This window comes from Phascolarctos cinereus, unplaced genomic scaffold, assembly GCF_003287225.1.
Source record: "Phascolarctos cinereus isolate Bilbo 61053 unplaced genomic scaffold, phaCin_HiC Scaffold_2;HRSCAF=192, whole genome shotgun sequence".
Lineage (NCBI taxonomy): Eukaryota > Metazoa > Chordata > Mammalia > Diprotodontia > Phascolarctidae > Phascolarctos > Phascolarctos cinereus.
Window position 1 is genome coordinate 193,909,914 of NW_027555625.1, and position 17,551 is coordinate 193,927,464.

The 17,551-nt window shown below is 37.9% G+C and overlaps 1 protein-coding gene across 2 annotated transcripts; it reads right to left on the reverse strand.

The window, feature by feature from the left end:
- Window positions 1-1,899: 1,899 nt before the first annotated feature.
- On the reverse strand, window positions 1,900-15,839 carry LOC110193859 (uncharacterized). Of its 2 annotated transcripts, XM_020965874.2 has the most exons (3): window positions 15,619-15,839; window positions 6,342-9,659; window positions 1,900-4,670 (listed from the first exon to the last, which is right to left on the reverse strand). In XM_020965874.2, the coding sequence occupies exon 2, from the start codon at window positions 9,639-9,641 to the stop codon at window positions 6,345-6,347; it is 3,297 nt and encodes a 1,098-aa protein (XP_020821533.1). In that variant the 5' UTR covers window positions 9,642-9,659; window positions 15,619-15,839; the 3' UTR covers window positions 1,900-4,670; window positions 6,342-6,344. The 2 variants fall into 2 exon arrangements, with proteins under 2 accessions (XP_020821533.1, XP_078005881.1); XM_078149755.1 differs by having other exon boundaries at window positions 1,900-9,659.
- Window positions 15,840-17,551: the final 1,712 nt, after the last annotated feature.

Genomic DNA, 17,551 nt, shown 5'->3' on the forward strand with positions numbered 1-17,551 from the left:
TTTATGTGAGGATATTAAAATGAGGGATTGTCCAGTTCTTTGAAACTACATCACACTAAAATAGTGCTGAGATTTCCTGTATTATTCAGAATAGAGGGTGCCTACTAATGTTAAGTGACCAATGGCTATAATTATAGTTGGTAGAAGGTGGGGAGGAACATTTTACAACCACATTCTGCTGTGCCTTGGTGAGTGTTAGGTTTAGAAGGAATTCCTGCTAATTGACGTATTATTTTAGGCAACTACGATTTTAGGAAGATAACAATAATTGCCATTATTCCACTAAATTCCTCCTCCAATGTTTCATCTTGACTTGGGAGGTGATCCTACAGTATAGATGACTATTTTAGGAGGTTGCGTTAGGACCCAGTGGGAAGGTATTGTTTAATCACTTCAGGTTTCATGGAGGACGAAGGATTTCTAAAAAGGCAAGTCAAGAGTTTGGCAGAGTTAAGTCTTTAAAGATCCCTGTACCGTACTCTAGGTAGATTAAGTGCCCTTCAAATATTGTCATCCTCACCTTATTTCTTTTTTTGTTCATACTATTCTTTGCAACTGGAATGCTATGTATTTACTCCACTCCTACCACCCCCACATCTTCTTATTAACATTCTACCACTCTTTCAAGATCCACAGCACAAATATTGACGGTAATTTTTTCTTCATTGGATCTCATAGTCTTCTGTTGCTGTTTTTTTTTATTCACTTGTAGTTTTCTTTGTCCATATGGTTTATATATTTCCTGTACCTAGCATCATTAATACTCCATTGAGTCTGTAATACTATTAGTGTGAGTAATCCCTCTACTGATGACATTTACAACTCATTCATGATTTCTTATCCCATGTGATTCTTGTCCATGTTTTTCTGAAAATCCTTCATAGAAGATCCACTCAAGACATTGGGGGTGTTAATACCCTATGGCTAACAGTGCAGCACTAGCTTCCGGGCTATCAATCTGTTATTCTTCATTCTCCCTTTGTGATTCACCCACCTCCTTTTCTAGTCATATTTGTTACTCATAGTGTTTTATGCTATTTCTAGCATACACATCAACATGGATAATATGCACATCTCTAGGTCCTTAATTAATGTTTGCTCACTGATGGAACAAATGAATGACAGCAGTTAGAATGTAGGTTTGTGACTTTCCATTCTTCCTATCCAGTAGTCTCCTCCCTTGATAAGCCTCTAAAAAGGATAGATACTGTATCCTGAGAACAGTGAGGAAGTAAGGCAAATACAGTATGAAAGAAGAAAGGCAATATGTGTAGCTAATAACACTAGTGATTGTACTTAGCCTCTCACTTACTTTGAAGCTACTTGTAAAATCAGGAAGAGCCCAGCCTTCTGTGCTAGTATTATAAACTGGTCCTTATACTATAGCTGTAGACTTGAGCATGTTGAAAGGAAAGAGTAATTGTCAGGTGAGGCCTCTTTTTTGTCTTAGCATTGCAATTCTGAGTTGTCTGGTTACGTTGATGGTTTTCTCTATGTCTGAATTTGTTTTTCAATTTGTTTTGTGTATCTCTTGGGAATATCTTGTACTCTGTGCTAGGTTTGAAGCTGCTTGATATATTAAGAATAAAATTAGCCAAAGGGCTAGAAAAATGTTGATGTTATGTCATAAGACCAGTGGTATTTGGAACCCCTAAAAACAAGTCATGTGATCCTGACCTCCAGTGGTGGTGATTCCATAGTAATATTGTACCACATTATCAAATCTCCTTTCCTCAATGAATAATTATTATTTTTCTATATTTCACGTAGCTTCTGTGTTTGTGGTATCTCACTCCACTCTTCCTCCCACTACCCATGACCACACACTTGTGCTCTCGCATATGCTCACATACACAAAGATAAAACACAATTGTGAAATAAGGCAAAAAGGCTGAATGATAAGCAATTTTTTAATCTATGATTTTATAAGCTTCTGAGGAGCATTATAAGCATGTTTCATGAATTAATATATTTAGCTCAGAAATAAAACAATTTCAATGATGGATGGAGGGCAAAGAAAAAATGAGAACACAAGAAACAATTTTAATTTACCAAGCCAATGAAAACCGAATTCTTGAGGAGCAATGGTCCTCTATCCCTCTTATAGTCCTCTCTAACTCACAAAGGACCTCATGATAAACATAGAAATGCCTATATTCAGACCATAGATGTTGAGGCCATGTCTCCATGAGATGATCATTTTTCAACCATGCTATTACTTCATAGCAGTATTCCTTCTTCCATCCTATTCTCTCCATTGCCCAATATTCTATAAAACTGAAACAAAACCAAAAGAACTTTGGGAACTTATTCTTGTCTTCTGTGGGAGATACACTGCAACTCAAATGAGGCACTCAAAAATAGGCCTACAGATCTCCTCCTCATCCTAACGATAATAATGGTATATTTATACAGTGCTTTATATTTTAGAAAGTAATTTCACAACCATTATCTCAATTTATTCTGAGAAACGCTTATTAAGCCAGCAGATCAGTATATTGTAGTAGACAGAAGCCTAGCTTTTCAATAAGAGGATGATGAGGATTCGGTGATGAATGTGTCAGATCTGGTTTGTTACTTCATGTCCTCTATTATCACTAGGGTCTATAATAGACCTAAATTTTTAATCTTTATTTTACTTATGAGGAAACCGAAGCTTAGAGAAATGATGTGAGTTGACTAAAGTTTTATTATAATCAATAAGTATCAGAACCAGGACCCATGATCAAGTCAGAGTTTGGATTCCTGGTGCATCATAACACACTGTCTCTATTCTTGATTTACTATTTAATTGATCAGTAATTATAATAACAATTCATATTAGTTATAAATATATATAGGGCTTTAAAGTTTACAAAACTATTTTTGAAACATTTTGCTGATTTTCTGGCCACTGAAGTCCATTCAGAGGACTCCCCAGTGTCAGTGAAACCTGAAGTCCTAAACTCTGATTTTGTGATGGCTTCTCTTTTCTAATTCTCTTTTCCAGAGTAACACTTTACTATTTGTGTTTACCCATCCAACCTTTCAGGAATGCTTTTGATAATAACAATAACAACAACAACAACAACAGCAATCTTTTCAAGCAATCTTTCAATTGCGAAAGCAATATCTTTTCATTTCTTCTGAATCTTCTACCATGCTTATGCACTATTCTATACTTCCACTATGCATTCAGTAAATACTTAAGTGAATGAAAAAAATGAATTTTTAACTAGTGAAATTAAAAACAAAACTGACAAATTTGTCAGTCACATCTAAGATTTTAAATTATAGAGATAATCATATTCATCTTAAGCTAACTACAGGTTTTATTGATATCAATGCAAACTTCTATGGAATACTTTTTCATACAATAAGGATGTAAAAAACACGTCTGTCTCATTGCTATTTTCGATTCCAGTTTTGCTCTATGAGAAATGAAGCCATCCACATAAGTACAACTCAAACAAAGAGCTCTATCTAGACGAGTAGACTGATTCTATATGGCCTTCTACTCTAAAGGTCTCTGTAGTTTTATAATGAGGTAGACAAAGGGTGCTGGAAATTGTAACAAAGCAGACTCCAGGTACCTTTGAACTCTACCAATCAGTAGGTCAGAAAATCATGAAAACAAGGGTTGTTAGAAAATCTTTGCTGTCAGGGACTACACTCATGAACCCTCAGTAGTCAATCTTTCTGTCTACATATGCCCTCACCTCTCCCTCTGCTAGAAGTCACCTGTCTGACCAGCCTACATCAAAAATGTAATATCATCATGATTCTATGAATATAGAGGTGTTCTAATCTAATATTATTTTAACAGGTTTAATAATTTCATTTATTCCCTTAAATATGTGTAATAGCATTTTTCTGACCTTGTTACTAACAATATTAGGTATGAAAAGTGAAAGAGGAATCCAACTTCTATTCATTTTCTATATTCTGAATCCTAGCACATGATTGACAAAATCATTTTTTAAAAATGTTGCCCCCTCCCCCAACCCCCAAAAGTAAAGAGGCTAAAAGTTTGCATAAGAAAACACACGAAAGCAAAATCTCACCCTTCAATGTATAAGAACTGCTAGGTTGGCTGAAGTGTCTCGACTAGTTTCTACTGTGCAACAGATATCATCTTTCACACTGCATTAGGTTTAGAAAGATATTACATAACCATAAGTCAATTTGTTTTCTTCCACTTGTGGCAGTATTGCTCATCAAATAGACTGTTTAGGAAAAGCCCACAGAGTGCTGCTATAAACAGCCAGCACCTCTGCTCCCCAAATACTTGCTAATTAATCTCAAAAAGAATCCTGTCCCATCGTTGTGGGGAGTCTTCTGTTATCATTTTCAACTTCTATATTAATACACCTATTTATAACAAAAAGTTCTACCACACCTTCTCCATTGCCTCATTGTGGTACAGGGGTGACCATGAATTCACTACAGTAATTCTACAAGCTCTGGCAGGTCCTTCCAAGATTGAGTTCATCAGTAGACCGTGTATCTCTCATTCCAGGACCAGTCTCATTAGGTGTGGTGAGGGCTCATCACCTTTGAATATCAGCAGATGATTTATTTTTTGACCATGTCAGCTCCCGAAGACAGAGTCATTTTGACCACATTAATGGTGAGAGTATCCATTCTGATAAAATCAGATTCTTGAAGTCATAGGGTTATAGGTTTAGGAGCTGGAAGAGATGCAAGAGATAAATGGTATACATCATTCATTTTAGAGATAGGGAAATAGGCACAGAGAGGTTAAATGATTTGTGCAGGGTCACATAGCTAGCAAATGTTTATTAGTTGGGATTGGAACCCAAATCTTTGTGTTAGTGAATCTAATGCCCTATGCACTATGCCATGCTGAAATCTAGATCAGAGATATTTTTGTTTTAATCGTAGAGGATTTGAGGGTGTTAGCCTCCTGGGAGTGGGTCAGAAGGAAGAAAATATGAGGGATGGGAAATGACTTTTAATAATTTCATGGTTTTATACAGGATTGGTTTCTTTACCTCTTCCTCTCTTCCCCTTCTCCCCCAAAAAAGTAGTGCGGTGCTTTGCACACAGTATGTACTCATTAAATTACTGCTAAATGAATGAATGATGGTGGGAAAGAAGGTAGTTAAAGATAGAAACTAATTTGTAGGCAGCATAAAATAGTAGAAAGAGCACTAGAATTATCATCAGAAAACATAGCTTTGGATTCCAGGTCTATTAATTGCCATCTGTATTTCTGTGGCAAAATCATTTAAACTCCTTGTATCTCAGTTTATTTTTCAATGGAGTCAGTGGATTGGACTAAATAACCTCTGAGATTGCTCACATCTCTAAATCTGTGATCCTATGATCCCAAGTAGGCTTCACAGATAGAATAATGTAGGTCATGGAAGCAGGTGAGATCACCCAGAGAGTGTGGAAAGAGAAGTTGGTTGGATTAATTGAGCAGAAGAGAAGACTAATGACAGAACCTTGGCAAGTGTGAACTGGTAGAAGAGGGAAGAAATTTTGAACAAGAGGTTACAGTGAAGCCAAAGGAAGAGTCCAGATTGACTGAGATTCTAGGAGGGCTGAATGAATAAGAGGTTGTTAGAGAATTTCAGGGTTCAGATCTTAGGTGCAGAGTAATTTCAAATAATAGCTATGAATGTTTTAGTAATTAGGTGAAATAGAACAAAGGAGAATGTCATTTAGAACTGGGTGATATGAGGGATGGTGCAGCATAGGTAGGTTATCATGAATGTGAACACAAAGATACTAAAGACAATGTCAAGGCTTTTTGTTGAGAGAAAGTAAATAAGCCAAGAGCTAGTCATTACAGATAAGTAGAATAGCTGGTAAATTGAGAGATGACAGCAATGAGAATTTACAGATGTTTATACAAACAAATGGCATGATTTTAAAAAGAAAAGAAACTATTTACTAACAGTGGCAAAAAAGATCCAGAAGTGGCATTAGATAACAATGAATATGTTAATTTCTCCTAGACCTGTTAAATCCTAAGTACTAGAAAAAGGGTCAGCAATTGAAAGGAGTGCCAGAAAATTGACATCTTAAAAAAAAAAAAAAGAACCATAGCAACTAATGAGAAGAGTTAGGAACACAAGAGGAAGACATTTAGGATGAGGTGAAATTTAATTAAAATTAGAAACAAGAGTTTCAGCTCACACAGTGGAAGAAGATAGTAAAGTAGTGTCCAAAGGATAGTAAGGGCTGAGAAGGGGTGTGCTTATGCTATCTAGGAACAACAATAGTGAAGAATTATCAAGAAGAAATTGTTTACACCCACATTTGTGCTACTTGAGAAGGGGAAAAGGAATAGTTAACTGAAAACCTTTTAAAATCAACCAGACCCCAGGTACCAGTTAGAATGCTTTTGTGGATGGAAGGCTTTCCCAGACTTGAATCTCACTGGACAATTTCTTTTGGCTTGATGGTATAGGCCGCAAGGCAGATTTTCCTTGTGATAGAAGGGCTTCTGCTACTGGTGAGCTTTCCCAAGCTGTATGTTCACAGGCAAATTTCCTCCCATCTGAAGGTAGAGCCTGCAAAGCAACTTTTCCAAAAGGGTGAGGTGTCTCAGCTGGTTGTGGACCTTCCCAGACTGGACTACCAGAAGTGAGTTTCTTATGTGACGATTGTGGGGGCCAAACGGCAGCTTTTCCATGAAGTGGAGGAGCCTCAGGTTGTTGTGAGTTTACCCAGATTGCACTTTCACTGCGGAATTTTCCTTGGACCAATGCTGAGTGCTGAACTCCAACTTTTCCATGAGAAGGAGGATTATAGGTTGACTGGGAATTCTCCCAGACTGAACTCTTACAGGTGAATTTCCCTCGTCCTGCTGGTATGGGCTGGACAGCAGATTTTCCATGGGGAAGGGGAGATTCAGCTGGCTGTGAACCTTCCCAGCCTAGGTTGTCATTTGTGCATTTCCCTATACCTACTGGTTGGGGATGGAGAGTCATTTTTACATGAGGATAGGTATTACCAACTGCTTGGGAATCATCCCAGCCTGAATTGTCACAGGAGAATTTTCCTCTCCCTGCTGGTGGGGGCCAGCTTGCTGTTTTTCTGTTGGAGATGCGATTCTTATCTGATTGTGCCTCTTCCCAGGCTTGGTTCTCATAGGTAAATTTCCCACTGCAAGATGATGTTTGTTGAATGATAGTTTTTCCATGAGGGAGAGAAGTCTCAGTTGGTTGTGCCCGGTCACATTCAGGATTATCATAAGTTAACTTCCCTTTCTCTGACTGTGGGAGTCGAATGGCTGGTTTTCCAAAGGGGTAGGATATCTCAGCATTTTGTGAACCTTCCTTGCCTGAACTTTCACAGGTGAAATTCCCTTGGGTGGCAGTTTTTCCAAAGGAATGGGAAGTCTCTGGTGATTCTGAGCCCTCCCATAATGGAACTTCACACGTCAATTTTCCTTGGCCTGCTGGTGGGGGCCAGACAGTTCCTTTTCCACTACGGAGTGGAATTTCAGTAGGTTTGGAACCTTCCCAAACTGATTTATCATAAGTAAATTTCCCTAGACATGATGGGGAACGATTGCCAGTAGCTTTTCTAAAAGTTAAGGAAGTCTCAGCTACTTGTGAACTTTCCCAAAGCAATTTACCATGTGTAAATTTCTCTAGATAGGACGGTGAGTGTTGGAGGGTAGATTTTCCATGAAGAGTTTCAGATGTTTGTGAACCTTCCCTTAGAAGTTTCTCAAAAAGTAATTTTCCTCTGCCTAATTGAGGACGTTTGTTGTCAGTTTTCCCAAAAGGATAGGTAGCCCCAACACTTTGTGAACTTTTCCGCTCTGGACTATCACAGGTGAATTTCTCTCTGCCTAATGAGGAACTTCTTACATTTTTTCCAGTAAGGGGAGTTTCACCTGATTGTGAGCCTTCCTGCATGGAATGGTCATTGGATGATTTTCCTCGGCCTAATGATGATAGGAGGGTGGTAGACTTTCCTTGGACATTTGAAGCTGTGATTGGTTTTGAACCTTCACTAGCTACATTCTCCCAGTTGAATTTCCCTCGGTTTGATGGTGGGGGCCAGATTATAGGCTTTTTATGAGAGAGGATAATTTCAACTGGTTGTGAACTCTCATGGCCCGAGTTCTCAGATGTAAATTTTCTTCGGCTTGAAGGTAGGGGTGTGACTGTTGCTTTTCCATGAGGATGGGGAGTCTCAGTTGGTTGTGGACCTTCCCAATCAGGATCCTCACAGTTGAACTTCCCTTGACCTGATGGTGGGGGCCAAGCAGAAATTTTTCCTGAGGGCTGGGAAGTCTTACTTGGTTGTGAATCCTCCCTCCCTGAACTCTTACTACTGAATTTCTCTTGGCCTAAACGTGGGGGCCAAACAACAGCTTTTCTAGGAGGCTGGGAAGTCTCAGATGATTGTGAACCTTTCCAGACTGGACGATCATTTGTGAATTTCCCTCGACCTGATGCTGGAGGTTGTACTGTGTTTTTTCTATAAGAGATGGGGGTCTCACCTATCTGTGTTCTTTTCCACCCTGGATTCTCAATGAGGAGTTTTCCTCGACTTGGAGGAGGGGGCCAAACAATAGATTTCCCATGGTAATGGAAAACCTCAGTTGAATGTGAACCTGTTGGACTTTCATAGGAGAATTTACTTCTGTTTGATGGTGGGGGCCAGAGTGCAGCTTTTCTACGAGTTAGGGTTGTCTTAGCTGGCTGTGAACCTTCCCACAATGTACTGTCACGAATGAGTTTTCCTCTAGCCAATGGTGGGAACTGCATATTAGGTTTCCCATGGGACAGGGGAATCTCAGGTGGTTTTGATGTTCCCCACATTGGATTCTCATGGATGAACTTTCCTCGGATCAATGATGGGTGCTGGTCAGCAGGTTTTCCATGGGAGAGTGAGATCTCATGTGGTTGTGCACCTTCCCAGACTGTGTTCTCAGATGTAAATTTCCCTTGGTTTAATGGTGTGTGCTGAATGGCAGCTTTTCCCTGAGGGAGTGGAGTCTCATTTGGTTGGGATCCTTCCCACGTTGTACTTTCACGGCTGAATTTCCCCCTCTCCAGTGATAGGTGACGGACACCAGCTTTTCCATGGGAGAGGGTAATCTGACTTGGTTGTGAGTCTTCCCAGGTTTTATTCTCACTACTACATTTCCCTCTACCTAATGGTATCTTCTGAATGATGGCTTTTGCACGAGGCATAACACTCTCAGATTGATGTGAGCCTTCCCAGAAGTTTCCTCGGCTTGGTGGTGGGGGCCAGACTGTAGCTTTTCCGTGGGGAAGGCTCGGAGAATCAGTGGACTGTGAGTTTTCATAGCCTGGACCCTCATTAGTGAATTTCCCTTGACTTGATGGTATCCGCTGGATGGCAGCTTTTCCGTGGGTTGAGGGTGTCTCAGTTTGTTGTGTACCTTCACAGGCTAAGCTCCCATGGGTACATTTATCATGATCTGATGGTGAAGGCCACATGGCACCTTTTCCCTGAGGAATAGGAATCTCAGTTGAATGGGAACCTTCACAGACTTGACTTTCAGAAGGGAATTTCAGTTGGCCTGACTGTGTATATATAAGATTGACATGAGAGACGGCCTTTTCACTCTCCTTCCGCGGGTAATGTAGATAGTTACTCTGAGGCAATGATGCATGACTCTTGAAACTTTTGTGTGGAAGCATTATTCTTCAAGATATGTCCTGAAAAAAGAAAGAAACCCACAATATTTAAAGGGTCATTTCTTCATTTCCCCCTGCCCCCTCTTCTTACCATATGCATCCTTTGCATCCTCCCATGGTATAAATGACAAGGCAAAATTCTTTGCTAACACACTGGAACATTTATGTGTTGTTTTTTTTAATATGAATTATTTGATCCAAGAAGAAAATTAAAACCATGTTCCAATCTTTTTAGCTTTCTGGGTACCAGTATTTCTCCTCAGGTATATCATATGTAAACTAAAAGTTTTAATTAAAATCAAGTTTAAGGAATATTCGGAGGTAGGAGGAAGATTCAGGAATCAATAGGGTAATATTTACACTGCCACTGGCCAAGATTGAAAAGTCAGGCTAAGAAAGCCTCTGTTACTTAATCCTAGTGTAAGTTATTCTAACTTTTCCTGTTATCTGATATGATTTCAATTATAGGTCTTCCATTTATGAGTTCAAAGACCACAGACCACAGAAAAGTCACATTTTTGGACCTAATGTTCTCATTTGTAAAATGAGGGATTTGAACTTGATGACCTCTAAGGTTCTTTCCAGTTCCAAAACTATTATCCTATAAGTGTAATCTCTTCATTCTTTTTCACCCCTTCCTTCTTAGAGTATTCACTGAAACCTAGTTTTTTCTTCAAATCAATAAATCTTGTGTCTTCTCTAAGGCTAGCTATACTTTCTCTCATACTCCTTTACACATAGCAAGAGAGAGAAGTTGGCATATTCCTTGTTCCCCATTGACCCTTTCAGATCCTTCCTTAGCCATTAGCACCTAGCAACCACCTTTAAAGTTTTCTTTATCCTTTCTAAATATGTTGTTATTGTCTGTGGACTTCTCTCAGGTACTCTCATTTTTCACTATCAAGTTCAGGAAAAAGCAGCTTTACCACTGCCACTGCCAATACTTCACGTGCCCCAGATTTTGTGATTGGTATTTGCATCTACGACGTGCCCTGTATATTCTAATTTCCTAATGTCTCTGACCATCCTAGCTAGTATAGGCTATCACTTCATATGTAGATTATTATTATCATCTCTAGTAACTGGTCTTCAGCCTGCTTAAAACTCTTTAGAATATCCCACCAGATCAACATTCAAGTGACTCAACCACCTTAAAAATCATCAATGGCTCCATATTGACAACCCCCTTCTGAAAATATCTATCTGTCTATCCTTTCATCCACCCATCTATCTATATTAGATAATCCTCATGACAAGTCTGTGAGAAATATTAGAGGTATTATATGTGAAGAAAACTCGACTCAGAAAAGTTAAATCATTTGCCAAGGACTACCATGTCAGAGGCTAACCTGGGTCTCTTCCCACCTCATGTCCAAGGCTTTTTTGACTATCCAGTGTTCCTCTGAAGTCACTACATTTTTTTTAACATAACATGACACTGTCTCCCTTTGCTCCCTTGTCACACATTTCTACTCATTGCACCCCTCCCAACTGTATCTATATTTTTCAATCTCTAGATGTAGGAATCTACATATTCCCTATTTCAGAACATTTGCACAAGCCATATCTCTTGCCCAGAATACTGCTCAACTCTTCTTTTCCAATTGTCTAAATCATAGCCATCCTTTAAAGCTTGCCCTTAAAGTTTCTATAAAACTTTCTCATACCAACCCTGACCATAAAGATCTCTCAATATTCTGAGCTTATATTGGGTAGACAACATATTGGCCATTATTCATTCATTCATTTGACAAATATGCACATATTCATATGGACTAAGTGCAATTCATTGACCTCTTTCATAGGATCATAGATTAAGAATTGAAAAGAAACTTAGAGACCCACTAATACAATCCTATTGTTTCACAGATAAAAACAAAACAAAGAAAAACAAACAAAAAAAGTGAGGCCCAGAGAGATAACATGACTTGCCCAAGGTCACAGAGAAAAGAAATGGAAGTGCTAGGTTCTGGGAAATAAACAAAAATGAGTCTAATCCTTCTCCTCTAGGAGCTTAAGGTATAGTCACTGGTCATATGACATAGACACTCATAAGCATAATGGAAATTAGAACAGAAAAAAGTTAATGAGGGTATGACATGATAAATATCTATTATATGTTACTTTGCATTATTATTTTTTAAAATATATTGACGCTTTATCAAATCAATCAATACTATATATTTAATAAATATCTATTCTCTCCCAGGCATTGTGGTAGGATCTGAGGATAAAAAGACCAAAAAGAAATTGTCCCCATCCTCAAGGAGCTAACATTGTATTAGAGAAATACAATATTTACCCAAATAAGAACATAGAGAATAAATGCAAAGTAATTTCAAGGAAGGGTCAAGAAGTTGGGGAATCAGAAATGCCTCTTGGAACTGAAATCATCCTCCTCTGGACAGAGGTGATGGACTTAAACATGCTGAATTAAGGCATACATTTTCAGACATAACCAATGTGGGAATTTGTTTCTCTTGACTATACAGACTATACGTATTTGTTACCATGACTTTGTTTTCCTTTCTTTTTGGGTTTTTTTTTTTTGTAATTTGGGTTGATAGGGGGTCTAGAAGTATAGGAATAAGACAATTAAAAAAAAGAAGAAAAGAAGATTCTAAAGACAACTTTTTTTAAATGTACAAAATAAACATAGAAGGAAGCCAGAAAAAGGCAAAACCCAGCAGGACAGGTTTGGAAGCTGTAGGTTGAACTTAAAATATAGGTTATATGGTTTATTATATATTTATGTATACGTATATGTATATGTATATGTATATGCATATATGCAGGTGTATGCGTGTATGTATGTATGGTTTTATAGTATATATGGCAGCTAGGTGAAGCAGTGGAGACACTACAGGGCCTAGAGTCAGGAAAATGAATCTTCCTGAGGTTAAATCTGGCCTCAGACATTTACTAGCTATGTGACCCTGAGCAAGTAACTTAACCCTGTTTGCTTCAGTTTCCTCATCTGTAAAATGAGCTTTGGAAGGAAATGGCAAACGAGTACAGTATCTTTGCAAACAAAACCCCAAATGGGGTCACAAAGAATCAGACAGGAAAACAACAGCTATTATACACACACATATACACACCTATAGTTGTGTGTATATGTGTATATATACACACAAATATAAGTATATACACATGTGTATGAGTATGTTTATATATACATACAATGGAGATCTTGTTTCATATAGGACTTTTTTTCTTTTCTACTATGTATACGAAATGATCCACACACAAACCCTATGAGAAATGTTTGTTAAGTACAGAATGTAAATAAATCTTAAGAAAATGAGCATCCTTGTATATGAAATGGTGGTGTTTGAACTGAGCTTTGAATACAGATAGGAATTCCAATAGTTGGAGGTAAAGATGATGTGTATTCCCAGTGTTGGGGACAGTGTATATAAAGCTATAGATACAATATGGAATGCCATGTATGAAGAACAATAAAGACTGTTTAACTATTTAAGTCCCTTGGAAGGAGGCTAGAAGAGAAGAAATGCAAACTAAAACAACTCTGAGGTACCATCTCATACCTATCCAATTGGCTAATATGACCAAAAAGGAAAATAATAAATGTTGAAGAAGATGTGGGAAAATTGACACACTAATGCATTGTTGGTGAAGTTGTGAACTGATCCACCCATTATGGAGTGCAATTTGGAACTAAGCCCAAGGGGCTATAAAACTGTGCATACCCTTTGATCCATCAATACCACTGCTAGGACTATATCCCAAAGAGATCATAAAAAGTTAAAAGAAACAACATATGAAAAAATATTTATAGCAGCTCTTTTTGTGGAGGCCAAAAATTGGAAAGTGAGGGGATGCCCATCAATTGAGGAATGGCTGAACAAGATGTGATATATGAATATAACGGAATACTATTGTGCTATAAGAAATGATGAGCAAGCAGATTTCAGAAAAATCTGGAAAAAACTTACACACACTAATGCTGAGTGAATTGAGCAAAGCCAGGAGAACATTGTACACAGTAACAGCCACATTGTGTGATGACCAACTTTGATAGACTTAGCTTTTAGCAATGCAATCATCTAAGACAATTCTAAAGGACTCATGATGGAAAATGCTGTCCATATCCAGAGAAAGAACTGTGGAATCTGAATGCAGATTGAAGCATACTATTTCCCCTCATTTTTTCTAGCTTATTGTTTTTTCCCTTTTGCATTGACTCTTCTTTCACAACATGACTAATGTGCAAATATGTTTAAAATGATTGTACCCATATATCAGATTACTTGCTATCTTGGGGAAATGGGATGGGCAGGAGTGGGGAGGGGCAGGAGAGAGGAAGCAAAAAATTTGATACTCAAAATCTTATAAAAGTGAATGTTGAAAACTATCTTTATATGTAATTGGAAAAATAAAATACTATTAAGTGGAAAAAATAAAAAAAATAGAAGAGAGGATGTATGTTGCAGAGAAGTAAAAGATTCTATTGGGATCATTAAAGTGAAGCTGTATTGTTCATCTATTTAACACCTGACATTTAGCATCTAGCTAGGTGGTCCTCAAATTTTTGGTAATTGCCTCATATATCTCCAGTCTTTAATCTATTCATCAACTGCTGCCAATTTTATATTTCTAAATCATGAGTCTGACAATGTTTCCCCCTTGTTCAGGAAGTTTCAGGACAAAATACAAACTCCTATTTGACATTTTAAGCCTTTCACAATTTGGGCTAAACTATATTTCTGGTTTCATGTTACATTATAGCCCCTCATACATTCTATGTTTCAGCCAAATTGCTCAACTTGTGGATCTCCATACTGGGCTGTTCATCTTCCACCTCCATGACTTTGTCATGGCTGTTTCATGACTGGAGTGTATTCTCTCCTTAATTTTACTCTTGGAATCCCAAGATCCCTTCAAATCTCAGCTCAAGTTCTATTTTCTATATGATGCCTTTCCTCCATCCCTAACCTTGTGTTAGTGATCTCCTCACTCTACCCTCAAATTACTTTCTATTTATTTTGTATATATTTCCATCTATTTGCATACACACATATGTATATATGTACATACATGCATATACATACACACCTATACAGTTCTCAACTCCACCCTGGCTTCCATTATAATGTGGCCTAGAAATAGCTTTAGTTATGACTCATATCCCTGGTACCTGGCATAGGGCCTTGTGCATTGCAGGTATTTAATAAATGCTTCTTGAATTAAATTAAATTGAATTGAATTGACTAATTCATATGTCAAATTTTGCTTTTTGTGGACATAAACTCATATACCTCCATAGAAAATCCTAGGTTAAAGTTTATAGGTTACTCTGAATAATTGAGTAGATTCCTCTCATTTTATAAATGAGGAAAATGATATAGAGCAGTGAAACCACCTGTCTGAAGTCAAACAAATAATAAATACTTGAACTGAAGTTCAACCTAGGTCCTCTGACTGTAGAGCCAGAGTCTTTCCAAAATTAAGCCTAACTGTCTTGGCATGTAGGTTGGCTTCTTTACTTTTCAAGAGTCTTATGATCTCTCTAGATGCTGGCCACCATGCAATCTGGCATGATTGCACTCAATGCAGTTCACCCAATTCCTTCCTCACAAACAAGCATGTTTGTGTGTTTCCTATATAGCATTCAACTTAACATTAATCGGTTTAGAGACATTTTAGCTTGAAGACAATTATGCAAATCATCATACATCAAAATGGAAAAATAGACCAATCAGGTAATTATTTTGAATGTGGAAATGACTGCTTTATCAAATCCTAACAGTAATTGACACAACTCAATCTCTTCAGAAAAAAGTACACAAATAAACATTTTCAAGATGGGCCAGAGTTCATCAGAAGAAGAACAAACATATGAGAGTACATGCATGAATGCACAAGCATATACATACGTACAAGAGCAAGGCAGAAGTAGAGACTGCACATTAAGGTAAAAGTACTTCTAAGAAAATAAGACATATCTGTAAAATACCTTTCTCAGAGTCCTATCCCATCGATCTTGCTGGGTTGTGTCGCAGCTCCTACATATGCAGGAAGAGGAATCCAGGGAACCTCTAAACAACTAAGTTCTGAGGAACAGCAAGCTCCTGAAGAGAGAGATCTAAACTCTAGAATAGAGTGAAGCCTCTCAAAGCTTTTTCAAGGCATCCTTTGAGACGCAAGGGAATTCTTTCCAAAGGGCTGCCTATTATATGTAACTAGCCCCACCTTGCCTCATTTTTTTTAAAGTTCTGATAAACCTTGAAAAATATACAAAATATTATTGGCATCCCAGCTTTGCTTTCCCATGGCAGGATGTGGTAAAAAATGTTCTTTGTTGTATCATTTCTTTGCTACATAGGCTTGACCTTGCAAACATTTGTTTCTTTTCTACTTAACTGCAAAAAAAAAAATTCTTTTAGATCAATCATGTATCTCATTTAAGGAATTTAAAAAAAAACTTTAAGAGAAGGATACAATATAGGGATTCCGTCATGTCAGATTCTGATCCATAATGTGTACTTATTCAACATCTAACAAATATTTATTATTGATTACTACATGTCATGGACTGTGCTAGGCACTGTGGAATATACCATGAGACAGTGTTGTATAATAGAAAGAGTACTGAATGTGGAGTGAGGAGGGACTCATGTTGAAATTCTGCCTGTGAGACTTAACTAGCTAATCCCATGGAAGTCATTTCAACTTTCTGAGCCTCAATTTTACACATTTGTAGAATAGAAATAGTGATAATAGTTATAGTTCCCACCTCACAGGGTAGTTATAAGGATCAAATGGTATAATGCCTATAAAGGACATGAAACTTAAAGTACTTGGTAAACACCCAGCTATTATTTAAAGGATACTTTAGAGTTCATTAGGCATAATATGCTACTTCCCCAAATTCTCTGCATCTGTCCCAGTCTCTCTACTTAACCTGGCTACCACACAATTCAGGTCCACATCACCTAAACCAAAGTTCTCATGACATTTCATCTACAGAATGTCAGTGGTCCCCTCATAATTCTCCCTGCCTGATGTCTACCCCCAACCTCAGTATCCTTTACATATCTTCCAAAATGATTTTCCTAAATTGAGGCTTGACCATGTCACTCCTTTACTCATAAACTTAAATGGCTCCCTATTGCCTCTAGGATCCCATTATTTGGCTTTTAAATGGACTTTGGACCCAACTTAATGTACAAAAGGAGTTAGGTCTATATGTAGAGGACATGTAGGGAGGGCTTAGGTATACCTCAAGACTCCTTACTGTGAGAGTCCTTTTGTTCCTTTCATGGAGGCTTCATAAAATTTCTCTGAGGCATAGTTCTTTTCCGGGGTCTGAAGATTAATGCATTTCTAGAGTCTATAGTCCTCTCTGTCTTGAAGAGGCATAATCCCTGATGACATTATTTCAATTTCCATCTGCAAGAGAATATTGTTGTAAGTCACTCTCTAGTGCAATCAGTTCTTCCCTCCAAATGCCAATAAGAACTTTAATGGCTCTGATGATCATCTGAGCACTCCTCTCTAGAATATTCATTTGCCTAAGATCAGGAAAGAATACACACAAAAGAAAGAGACAACATGCACTCACAGACACATGGTGATCAGGTAGGAAATAGAGCAATCATCTTTCCCTACCCAACAACATTTGGTATTTATGCCTCATTGTCAGGAAGAAAAAGAAACTCAGGGATTGGTGGGATCATGTTTGTGTTTGAACTCAGTTCCTGCTAAGCACATCATGAGTCCAGATTCTCAGAAAAAAGAGCCTTTGTGTAATTACACAATAAGAGCCTCTCAGTCATTCAAGTCTGGAAATGAGCTTGCCAAACTTCCACATTATAGATTGGAACCAGGCAGGGAACATCTGCATATATTTTGTATAACCACCAGAAAGGAAAGTCCAACCATGCTCT